The sequence below is a fragment of the Rhipicephalus microplus genome, chromosome 6 (assembly GCF_043290135.1).
Source record: "Rhipicephalus microplus isolate Deutch F79 chromosome 6, USDA_Rmic, whole genome shotgun sequence".
Taxonomy (NCBI): domain Eukaryota; kingdom Metazoa; phylum Arthropoda; class Arachnida; order Ixodida; family Ixodidae; genus Rhipicephalus; species Rhipicephalus microplus.
Window position 1 is genome coordinate 201,967,655 of NC_134705.1, and position 12,631 is coordinate 201,980,285.

Below are 12,631 nucleotides of genomic sequence, written 5' to 3' on the forward strand. Positions count from 1 at the left end.
AAGCGGTTGACTCTGTCACACAAGCTCAAAATTCTTCAGTGTCATGCAAGCGGGCAAAGGCAAGTTGACGTTGCGAAGGAATACGGAATTGCACTGTCGACGTTGTCAACTATAGTCCAGCAAAAATCGAAGCTCGGAGGAGAAACTTCATTCAATCCTACCAGAAAACTACTCTGCACGGGTGTCACACCTGTCCTGTTTATTAGGGAGGCAATCGCCGGGCTAATTCCAAGAGCCGAAGTATCGGCCCCCCGAACCGCACCACGAAAGCGTGGACAATTTTGAAGTGGTCCTTTTTGGCGCGCCAGCGGACGCCGGCTGTGGCCCAAAGAACAAGTCAGAGCCGAGAGTTGATAAACAAACAAATTATATTCTCAACAATGGCAGATCGAAAACAATACATAAAAAATGCACACTCCACAATAGTTGCATACAATATGTCACCAATCAAACCAATCAATCAACGTACTACACAACACAATCGGCCACACTCAAAACAACGGACACAGACAACGATACGCACTATAATGCAGTCGCATGCATTGAACAACCAAGACACTTAAGGACTAAAGAGATAGAAAACCTATTCAGTCCAAAGTCCTTGGAACAAAAGTCCGAATGATACTCTTCCGAGAATCACTCACTCAAAGTCCAGCGTTGTTGTCGTTCCGCAGCTCTTGAAGTTTCTCTTCCAGGAAACCTCGCCGGAGTTTCTCTTCCAGGAAAACTCCCGTCTTCAATAGGCCACTCTCCAAGCTTCAAACTTCTTCGCCGGAAATCCGTCGGCTTCACACACGCAGCTGTTGCCCGCGTCTTCGCTCGATAGCGGTAAACCCACGCTCTTGCCTGTAGCTCGAGCCGTCCCTACGGACCAAAAACTTCGCCGACTCCTCGGCGTAATTCCTACGCGCTCCGGCGTTAACTTCCGTCACCTCCTGTTCTGTCACTACGGGCAGAACCTTCGCCGACTCCACGGCGGAATTCCTACGCGCTCCGGCGTTAACTTCCGTCACCTCCTGTTCTGTCACTACGGGCAGAACCTTCGCCGACTCCACGGCGGAATTCCTACGCGCTCTGGCGTTAACTTCCGTCACCTCCTGTTCTCTCGTCTCGGCTGCTCGATTAAATACGTTCCGCGCCGCCTTCGAGAATTTTCTCGTCCTTTCGTCGGCGCGATACGCAGCGAAAGCTGGGAAGAGGGCGAGACGGTTGGAATGCCCTCTCCGGCGGGTGAGTCAACTCGGTATGACCACGCCTCCTTTGTTCTAGAAAGGTCGAGCGTTTGCCCGGCCGCCGCTGTGGGGTGAGGAGGTTCGTCTGCGAAGCCGTGCTTCTGCGGGGAGAGCGCGCGCCCGGGGGCCTTGGATGTTTGCTTTCTTTTTTTTTTCTTTTTACCTCGCGGCGTTTCCACCGCCCGTTGTCGCAAGGATTTGGCGGCGCGCTCTTTTTTAGCGCTCGTTTTGTGACACTGCCCCCCACTTTAAGAATATTATCTCATAATATTCAAACCACACAAACGAGCGCGAACAGTCACCACACACTCTCACAGGCTGTAACCCCATCAGTCGCTCATAACACTTCACATTCACAATAGATCACGCAATACAATCTTACATGGTAGTTCAATTCCACAACGCATGAAATATAGCCACAGGTACATGCCTACAACACTTCATCACACATTCCAAACAATACAAACGTACAAAGTTCTGTCTATACAACAATTATACAACACTTTACATCACATCATCGCACAGAACACTGACTCGCTCGACATCCACTTGAGACACAGGATAACAAGAACATTAACACAACATATGGCACTCAACACTGCCAAACACATTCTGATTCGACCTCAGCACTTATCCTGAATACTTCGAACAGCGCTTGCGCCCCTTTTTGCGGTGCTCGCTCGATCTCTTCTTGTGCTTCCACGTTCTTTTTCGGCGAGCCCTTTCCAACGACGATATCTGAGGCGTCGTCTCAGCCATCGTTGTCTCTTCCGACACCGTTAATGCTTCATTACATTCGACGGGTCCTGTCTGTTTAATGCCTCTACATTTTGCCCGGCTGGCCAACTCCGTCTCCTTTACACTGTCAGTCGGTTGAGGTCGTGCCGACGTACGTCCAGTTGCTCGGCCCGTGAACTTATTCGACCCGATCGTCTTCTCCTTCGCTGTCTCTTGCGCCGCAGCTTCACCTTGGGCTCTAGTGAGATCCGTTACGGGATGCTCCTCCACTGTATCTCGCGGCCGCTGTGTTGGCGAGGGCTCTATCTTCGGGTCTTCTCCCAAACATTCTGGATCACTTGGCCCTCGCGCCCCGTCGATGTTTCCGATGACAAGGTCATACAGGGGAGTCGTCATGCATAAAGCAGTAACCTTCCCGCTGAAGTACGGGGTTTCAACCTGAATTTCTGCTTCGGGAAGCATCCGAACTGTACGGTCAATTAGGCAAACCGGTTTTGTTTTGCCTGTCAACTCACTTTCCCGTACCAAATTTCTCCGCACGATAACAGTGGAACTGCCGGTATCTCTTAACACAGTAACCTTTTTGTCCGCAACTTTTCCAGGCAGCGCTGGCATTCCCTTCGTGACACCGGTTGGCTGTTTTGACATTACAGCACCAACAATAGGAATTTTCTCCCCATTTTTCAATTCTACGAATCCGTCGGTAACGGCATTATTATCCGATTTCGGTGTTGCTTGCACACAGGATACCTGGTGAGTTTGACTCACTCCGTTCCGACAAGCATCTGCTTTGTGCCCAGTCTGACCACACTTAAAACATTTTACTGTCGTAGGGCTCGTGAAGATTGTTCGACAGTTTTTCGCGCGATGACCCACTCGGTTGCACAGAAAACATCGCGGAATGCTCTCTGGTGCACGCTTCTTTTCTTCGGAAGCCAATTTCTTCGAGTCATCGGGACAATCCTTCTTGACCTTGGCCAAATTAGTGCCACCTTGCGCTTCCAAGAATTGATCAGCCAATTCAAGCATGTCTTCAAGTGAGTTAGCTCTCCTCTCTTTCAAATACAGCGACAGGCTTGGGTGGCAACTAGTAAGAAATTGTTCTCTAATTAGGAGCTCTCTAAGCTCATCGTACTCCTGTGCTGTCCCTGAAAGTTCAATCCATCTGTCGAAATAATGGCAAAGTCGGGCGGCATACTGCGTAGCCGTCTCACCATCAGCTGGCTTTCCTGTCCGAAATCTGTCCCGGAAACCTTCCACGGTAAATCTAAATCGCTTCAGCAAAGCAGCTTTCACCTTTGCATAGTTGGCTGCATCGGTCGGCGTCAGCCTGCCGTACACACTGAGCGCTTCGCCACTCAAGCAAGTACTCAAAGCAGTTGCCCATTGCTGTTCCGGCCAATTCTGGCTCTTCGCAATCGTCTCAAATCGGTGAAGGTACGCGTCAAGGTCGTCCTTCCTTTCATCAAACGCTACGAGCAGCTTGCTTGGGTTCAAACGGAAGCCGTGATCTTCCCGTTCGCTGCTTTCAACTCTAGCTTGGACGGGTGTTTCGCTTCGCTGTTGAAAACGGAGCCGCTCGAGTTCCATCTCGTGCTGCCGCTGCCGCTCCCTTTCAGCCATCTCCGCTTCTCTTTCTTCCTTCAGCTGCCGCTCCCTCGCTTCTCTTTCTTCTCTCGCCCTTTCGGCTGCCAACCTCTCTCTCTCCAGCTCCAACTTCAATTGCTGCTCTCTTTCTTCTTTCTGCTGTCGCTCCCTCGCTTCTCTTTCTTCCTTCAGCTGTCTCTCCTTTGCTTCTCTTTCTTCTCTCGCCCTTTCAGCGGCCAGCCTTTCTCTCTCCAACTCAGCTGCCTTTTCTTCCTTGGCCCTCTCTGCCGCCAACCTCTCTCTCTCCACCTCAGCTTCTTTTTCCGCTTTGGCTCTTTCGACCGCCAACCTCTCTTTTTCCAGCTCGGCTGCTTTTTCTTCTTTGGCTCTCTCTTTTTCTTCTTTTTCCTTCTGGGTGACCCACTTCCGTAGTTCGGCGCCAGAAAGACCCATCTTTTCACCAAGAGCAACTAACTTTTCGAGATCCATCGTGTCTCGCAACTAAAACCTTGCCGCGTGCAAAAAGTATCTGCCTAAATCAGTCTATCGGAGCACTACCCTGCACTCGTTAACGAGAACTATGAACAACACACAAAATCGTTCCGATAGCACTATCAACAACTCGAGGCTCTTTCTCACTACTTTGGACACACTGTGCACCAAAAGGTCCTGTCGCGGACGCCAGATTAATTGTCACACCTGTCCTGTTTATTAGGGAGGCAATCGCCGGGCTAATTCCAAGAGCCGAAGTATCGGCCCCCCGAACCGCACCACGAAAGCGTGGACAATTTTGAAGTGGTCCTTTTTGGCGCGCCAGCGGACGCCGGCTGTGGCCCAAAGAACAAGTCAGAGCCGAGAGTTGATAAACAAACAAATTATATTCTCAACAATGGCAGATCGAAAACAATACATAAAAAATGCACACTCCACAATAGTTGCATACAATATGTCACCAATCAAACCAATCAATCAACGTACTACACAACACAATCGGCCACACTCAAAACAACGGACACAGACAACGATACGCACTATAATGCAGTCGCATGCATTGAACAACCAAGACACTTAAGGACTAAAGAGATAGAAAACCTATTCAGTCCAAAGTCCTTGGAACAAAAGTCCGAATGATACTCTTCCGAGAATCACTCACTCAAAGTCCAGCGTTGTTGTCGTTCCGCAGCTCTTGAAGTTTCTCTTCCAGGAAACCTCGCCGGAGTTTCTCTTCCAGGAAAACTCCCGTCTTCAATAGGCCACTCTCCAAGCTTCAAACTTCTTCGCCGGAAATCCGTCGGCTTCACACACGCAGCTGTTGCCCGCGTCTTCGCTCGATAGCGGTAAACCCACGCTCTTGCCTGTAGCTCGAGCCGTCCCTACGGACCAAAAACTTCGCCGACTCCTCGGCGTAATTCCTACGCGCTCCGGCGTTAACTTCCGTCACCTCCTGTTCTGTCACTACGGGCAGAACCTTCGCCGACTCCACGGCGGAATTCCTACGCGCTCCGGCGTTAACTTCCGTCACCTCCTGTTCTGTCACTACGGGCAGAACCTTCGCCGACTCCACGGCGGAATTCCTACGCGCTCTGGCGTTAACTTCCGTCACCTCCTGTTCTCTCGTCTCGGCTGCTCGATTAAATACGTTCCGCGCCGCCTTCGAGAATTTTCTCGTCCTTTCGTCGGCGCGATACGCAGCGAAAGCTGGGAAGAGGGCGAGACGGTTGGAATGCCCTCTCCGGCGGGTGAGTCAACTCGGTATGACCACGCCTCCTTTGTTCTAGAAAGGTCGAGCGTTTGCCCGGCCGCCGCTGTGGGGTGAGGAGGTTCGTCTGCGAAGCCGTGCTTCTGCGGGGAGAGCGCGCGCCCGGGGGCCTTGGATGTTTGCTTTCTTTTTTTTTTCTTTTTACCTCGCGGCGTTTCCACCGCCCGTTGTCGCAAGGATTTGGCGGCGCGCTCTTTTTTAGCGCTCGTTTTGTGACAACGGGACATTTCAAGGCAGTGGATGATGCCGTTGGGGTATGGCTCCGCAACCTGCGATCCCAAAACATACCCATGTGCGGCCCAATGATACAGTGCAAATCGAAGGAATTTGCTCTGCTTTTGGACGTTCGTGGCTTTGAAGCGAGCACCGGATGGCTTACCTGATTTCGGGATAAGCATGAGATCGCATGAAAAACGATTTAAAAGCAAGGATGCTGACCATGAAGCGGCGAGAACCTGGAGGGATGAAAAACTATGGGATATCATTAGTGGATATTCACCCGGTGACATTTACAATGCCAACGAAACTGGTATGTTTTATGAGGTTCTTCCAAACAAGACAATGGCATTCAAAAATGACAGTTGCAAAGGCGGGAAGCAGCCGAAAGCAAGGATCACAGTGCTGTTGTGCTGCAACGCCAGTGGCAGCCACAAGCTGAAGCCCCTGTGGTAGAAAAATACATGAAATCGTGATGTTTTAAAGGTTTTACTTCACTTTCATGCACGTATAAAACCAAGCAAAAAGCATGGATGACCAGGAATATCTTCAGTGTGTGGCAGCTGAGCATCAATGAAGAAATGGGAAAGGCAAAAAGAAAGATTCTTTTGATTGTAGACAATTTCTCCACAGATCTTGTTTATCTCCATTTGAGCAATGTGCATGTTGAATACCTCCCGCCAAATTGCACTGCCATGCTTCAACCGCTCGACTTGGGCATCATACAGAACTTGAAGGACGAGTACCGACGGCGGCTCAAGCAGCGGATTTCAGTTAATATGAGAATTGAGAACAATGAGCTTATCAATGTGAGGCGGGAGGCCGAGATGGTGACAGGCCACAGGCTACGATTAGTGCCACAGTGTCGCAGGCTACAATTAGAAACTGCTGGCACAAATCTGGCCTTTCTCCCATGCAGGATGCGAATGAGCAAGAAGAGCACTACGAGACCAGTGAGCAGCAAGAAGCGAACGGCACAGTCATTGACTCTGGAATGTGGACAGAGGTCTGTCAACAGCTGGGCGTTTACAGTGGTGCTTCATTTGATGACTATGTGCAGTGTGACAGGGATCTTGTTACTTATACAGAAGTATCTGATTTGTTTCGAGTGTTTGTGTGGAACGAGAAGAAGAGCGCCACGAGGAAGTCATGACGGCTGAGGTTGGTTCAAATCCTGCAACTTTAGCCGAGGCTGTGGAGTATGTTAACGTTGCGAGACCTCGTGTCTCGGCAACAAGCTGTGCCAGAGGCACGGCACAGAAACCTAGACTCTCTGGAAAGCTTCGTCTCTTCTTGTGCTTTAAGGGCCCTAGTGCAAATGAAAATCACAGATTTAAAAATAAATTGCATTTCACACTTCTGACTCTAATGTCTGCTGTGCCGAATGCTGTTCCATATTCTAGTGAGTATTCAGTGTAGTAAACTTTAAGTTAAGTGAACTATTTCCTTGGGTCCCTTGAAGTTCACTCAGTTGAGAGTTTTCTGTATATGTCCACCTACTTGGAAAATAATTTTTCTAAGACGGTGGTTTCAGTACTCTGCTGCACTGCAAGGCACGTATTGAAGCCGATCAACAAGCTTAAGTATCTCAGCCTTGCGCTCATTGTATTTAGCGAAACTGGGCACAACACCAACTACATCGATCCCGGCTCGTGATAGCTGTCTTTGATGTTGGGGGCTGAGTCGGTCGTTCTTGCCTTGGTTCTTGCAGTAATCTTGTTATGGAGGTTAATGTAGCTTATTGGAACTGTGCTGTCAATATCCGTGTGATCGGAGAATTCAATTAGATTGCACTCTAAATTCTGCCACTCGGTATATGCAAGTCAAACGTTATAGCACAGCACGCGACCCGGAATTTACAATAAACTCTATGAGTGCATACGCAAATATGCGGAAACCTGCAGCAGCGGCAGGGAGTGGAGAGCGCGGAGCGTCTTGTCTACTAGAAAACCGTTTGCTCGGCTGCCTCAGGATGACAACCAAACGAAACGTATATATGCATACTCATAATGAAATACGAAATAAAAACATGGTACCGCTTTTTTTTACACATATGCGAAACACTGTTACTGATCTTTAGACAATGCGGATGAAAAATTCTTCTGAATAAGAACGGCAGAGCAGACGTACACTTGTTTTCCACACCTGGACGCCTGAGCGGCAGTGTTGGCCAGACATTTTCGTTTAAAATGTCTTGAATGTGCTTATGCATGCTCGAAGAGACAAGATGTCTTCGTATTTATGTGTGAAGACTGGGTAACCGGACAGAGCGCAATGAAATGTTTTGTTCCCAGCTGCAAGTCTGGTTATGGCCGAGAGTGGAAGAAGATTCCGCTCTTCGCGGCCCCATGTTATTCATTGGTAATGCATCAGTGGCATTAAAAACCACCCGTGAGTATGCGACTCCTGAAATCGAAGGACGAAATATGTGCTCAACACTTTGAGAAGCACCTCATGCTTGATAGGTACTTCAGCGAACACAAAGGAAACATTCTATTGAATGTAGAGAAAGTGTCTCGACTTTGAAAAGGAGCGATTCGTTCCATCTTTGAAGCAAGCGTGGCTAAACTCAATGACGCTGAATATCAGCAGGAACTAACAGACACCAGGGCTGAAGAGCGAGAGGACATCAATTTGTCTACAACCGCTTGCAGAGTAGGTGCCTTTCTTTGCCCAGGTAATGAAAAATCTCAGCCTTGTCTACGAGAGGACTCCTTTTTTGGCTGCCTGGCAAGGATCTAAGACAACAGAGTGCGCCTTCCAACGAACAGCGTGTCGCAGAAAGTGGTGCAAGCAGCTCTACTGCTATAAGTGTCAACAGAGACTCTCTGTGCACAGATCGAAGCTCACTTTTGACAATGTTGCCTCATGTATCAAGTTTTTATATATATATATATATATATATATATATATATATATATTGTAGTGGCATTGTATAATTCTGTGCGGTCCACGTTAAAATTCAGGCATTTGGCCTGTTCCAAATAAAAGAAATAAAGCAATACATTTGGGTTATTTCTTCTCATAACATCGATCCGCTAACTACAATAGTCACGCTCGTTACAGGAAAGAATTGGTAGCAGAGGTAATGCATGCGCGGAGCAGACGACAAATTGGGTAGGCGAGCAGACCCATGAACCCGGCCAAGCGCCCATCCGTGCAGTTGGAAACGATGGACAGAGCCCCCACCCGCGGCTCTGCTCGAGGCATGCTCTCCTTCGCCGCTTTTCTCCATTCGTAGCCCCACCTGGCAGACCGACCTCGAAGCATGAAGCAGCATTGCAAGATGTGTCCCTTCCAGACGAGCGGAGTCGGCACTCCTCTCTTATCTTACTCCGTGCTACAGACCCAAAAATCACTGTGTCGAACGCCTAGCATGAGCAATTTACTGATTTCTGCATGGCTTGCTCCATCGTTACTGGAGCCACCTCGTTGAGGCTGTGACTTTTCCACAGGTATTCATGTGATCGCACGAAAATGTTGCGTACTCATGAAAAAAAAAGTCTCTAGATCACAAGGTGCTTGACATATTTCCTTTTTCCATGCCATCCCTCCCTGCTTAGGTTCCAGTGGTTGCGTCGAGACAAGAGAAGAAAAATTGCTTTTGCAGTGTGGTGTGACCAATCTTTGAAACATCACCTGCACTAGATTGTTTCTAAAAATTTTCGCAGTGGTGAATTCGTGAGGCAGTGAGCTCCCCTGGTGAATCCATTCCATGGTTACTTGTGTTAGGGTCCCTTTTAAGGCCTCATATCAAGAAACAAATAATGATGTCTTAAATCAGGCAAGCTTTATAGCATCGACCAACTCGCGTGTCACTTCAGTATCTGCTGAGCATAGCACAATTCAAAAATTTGTAATGAAAAATGTGCAGACATGAACAAACAAAGCAGTACAATGTTTTCCAACTGACATAGCCTACACATTGTGTGCATAGATAAAGCGGGGAAGTGAAAAGAAGTAGTTAAAGCCTCACACTTTTGTGCAACAGTGTCATAAATCTAGTGATAGATACCGGGTCTGCCCCTTTTGACCTTGTTAGTCAACCATTTTCACAGGGTCAACCACTTCCACAGTGTGTAGGGGCAGTGATTTATTTTATTGTTGTTGTGTAGCACATTTTTGATCTCCCCTGTGGCAGATCTTTATTGTACTCCCTTGAGTTGTGTTTGCATGGCCTGTGTATTGCAGAGGTGGCTCTAGAGATGCGGCGCTTGAGACGTTGGCTCAAGGAGCTGGAGGCACAACTTCCTAGCCAGATGGCAGTTTCATCGACGTGGACACAGGCCGAAATCCAAGAGAGACTGTGCGCCCAGCAGGTGAGCTTGGAGTTTTCACATTCCGAAACAGTTTTCAGAAACTGTAGGACAAAAGAAACAAGGACAAGCCTACAGTTGGGTCGTACCTCGCAAGTCTCTAGCATTTCCTCCTGAAAGGCCTCCACCAATAGGTGCGTATTCCAGACCGAGGTCGCCAGCAGGGGAGCCGGCGACCAGCGTGCAACCAACCCGCCTTCTCATCACTATGTCAAGTAAACGAGCAGGGCTATTTCTTTAGTCATGGGGGTGATCAGTTGCTGTGCCTCGTTCATCTCTGTGGGGTTTCTCCAGACATCTTAAACGAGTATTGACACGATTTTAAGACATTTGAAAAGGGACGCTTTTCATTTCCTTGGTATGCAGTGTTAACTCTCTCCATACATTGCAGTGGGACATTACATATCAAACATTTTACTTTGATATTGACGTCTTCTTTCCTGAGCATTAGCTAGCCAGCCCCACGTCAGTGAACTACATATATGTGAAGCAAGAGTCAAAGCTGTCCTTGTTTGGCCTCCCAAAAAATCAGAACGGGCATAAAGAATGCGAACTGAACCTGTCAGAGTGGACAAGCCCCTTGAAGACATCAGTGCAGTGCACAAGCTCCACTTCTAGCTGCTTCGTGTGCTCAGAGGCTAAGTGCACATTATCGAAGGAAAATAAGTGTGGGTATATCTGCGGAAGACACCTTCTCCGCAGCGATGCTATGCCACGTTTCTTCTCAATCTGCCAGCCTACCTTGGTAAAAAGCGAATGCAAGAGAGGACCAAGAGAGATGCAACAACACGAAAGAGAGATCGGAAAATTGAAACGGACAATCATTCAAGCGTAGTGTTGATACAAAAGGTTCAGTCTACACAGCATGAAACCGCGAGGTGGTCGATGTGATGTAGGAAGATATAGTGAATCTGCAGTGAACTCAAGTGCACCAAAATAAAAAAGAAAGCATTAACTGTGCCCCACTAAAAAAAAAACAGAACCGCATGGGTAGCGTTGGCTGCTATCAGGCTAACTATTCTAACGCAAAAGGAAATAGAAAAAATACTAACCGAATGCAACATACTAACCGAGAGTCAAATACTAATCGAGAGTCAGATGGGAGTTAATGCAAACAAGAATTATTTTAAATAGCAGAGCGTTGTGTGTCACAACTCGCATGTGGCTAGCGGCGAGCAGCTTCTGCAAGTGAAGCTTCTAATGAAGTTGCCTGTTGCGTCACCTATAACATGCACCGCCAACTGCATCGGAGGAGCAGCAGAGGAAGCCTACTGCTCTCTTTTAGTACACTGTAACCTGGCCGCGCTTTGCTACCACGCCAGCTGGTATGACTTATTGCCATGCCACAAATGCACTGAAGCAGTAGCAAGGAGAAAGCCATCACCAAGCCTAGTTCGGCAACGAACCCGCCTCGCCTGATTATCACAACAGCTGATTGGACATTAGGCCAAGCCAAACAGGTTCCAATGTAACAGCTGCGGAAGAGCTGCATTGAAGCTACCGAAATGACTAAGCATAATCGTGCCAATAATTTAGTTGCCTAGCAACCGTTCACCTCATAAAACGCTTCATAAATAGATCTACTGTGCATGTGCACGTTTTCAGAATTGTTATGAAACCAGCAATGTGTGGTTGTATTGAGGCAGTTTGTATCCGTGGGTAGTCCGAGGGAGAACTGTACTCCTGATAATGACGCTGCCTATCATGAGGATCGACGTGCTGCAGAGCAAGATTGAGATCAGAGGTGATGATCCGACTAGGCCTGCTCGAAGAGCAAAGCGGCTGACATGAAGAAAAAGAGGCAAGAGCTGCAGTATATTTCGCATAATAATTAGTGGGAACCTGGAAGTTATCCTTAACATTAGTCAATGTAGCCTCCTATTTGGTTTGACTGGCTTTACTGTCTTGCTTGGCCGAGTGCAAGCTTCTTCATTTCCGTATTTTTAAATGCATTTTATTCATTTGTTTGTTATACACTGTTCTACGTTTATGTTATAATTTTCTCAATATTATATACCTCTTTAAAATAATTATGGTGTAGTGCAAAAGCACATCAACTAGCTCAAGAACAAGTTCTACTGCAGAACAGCTCTTGAAACGTTGACTGATATACAGGAACAGCATCAGTACTGAACCATTTCAAGGACGGAAGAAGGGAAAACAAAGTCTACAAACATTTGTGTGTGCAGTGGGGCCAGCTTTACAGCAGCAGACTACAGCCTTATGAAGGCTTGTAGGGTGAATGTGCACATGCTGCTGCTGGAAATGAAGTGTGCACACCGTTTCACTGCACAACTTGAACAGTTATGCTTTGTGCCAGTTGTTGTACCATTTCATTCTAGGCATCGGAGGATGTGAATGCATGGTGGTACCTTCAGGAGTCACTGGAATGTGTCTCTCTACTTTCTAACTAAGTTCTGGCTTGGTTTCGATTAAATGTTTTCTTTTGCTATTTCTGTATGGTTTATATATATATACACTACAGCTGGTTTTTATAACATAATGTCAGAAAATATAGGCAAAATTTACAAAAGGGTAAATTTAGCCAGAATTTCAAAATATGTTGATGCACTCTTATGGCAGCGTGACCAAATGCATGTGGGCTGACTACTGCATGGAGGAAGTGCATTACTTAATGTCTGGCATTAAATGATGGAGTTTTGAAGCGATGAAGCCGTGCAAAAAAAGTCAAATGAGAAAGTTGTAGACCTGTTTGTGATAATGTGGATGTCATACTCGTTTCTGAGGCTTGAGTACCTGTCTGGACAATTTGGCGGCTGAGG

At 47.5% G+C, this 12,631-nt stretch overlaps 1 protein-coding gene across 3 annotated transcripts in view; it reads left to right on the forward strand.

Moving 5' to 3' along the window:
- The window catches only part of LOC119166920 (klarsicht), a 428,146-nt gene that overhangs the window by 214,801 nt on the left and 200,714 nt on the right, over positions 1 to 12,631 (forward strand). For all 3 annotated transcript variants that reach the window (XM_037418312.2, XM_075867617.1, XM_037418313.2), the window contains one exon: positions 9,724 to 9,851. In XM_037418312.2, coding sequence (XP_037274209.2) covers positions 9,724 to 9,851 — 128 coding nt within the window. The remainder of the gene's footprint in view (positions 1 to 9,723; positions 9,852 to 12,631) is intronic.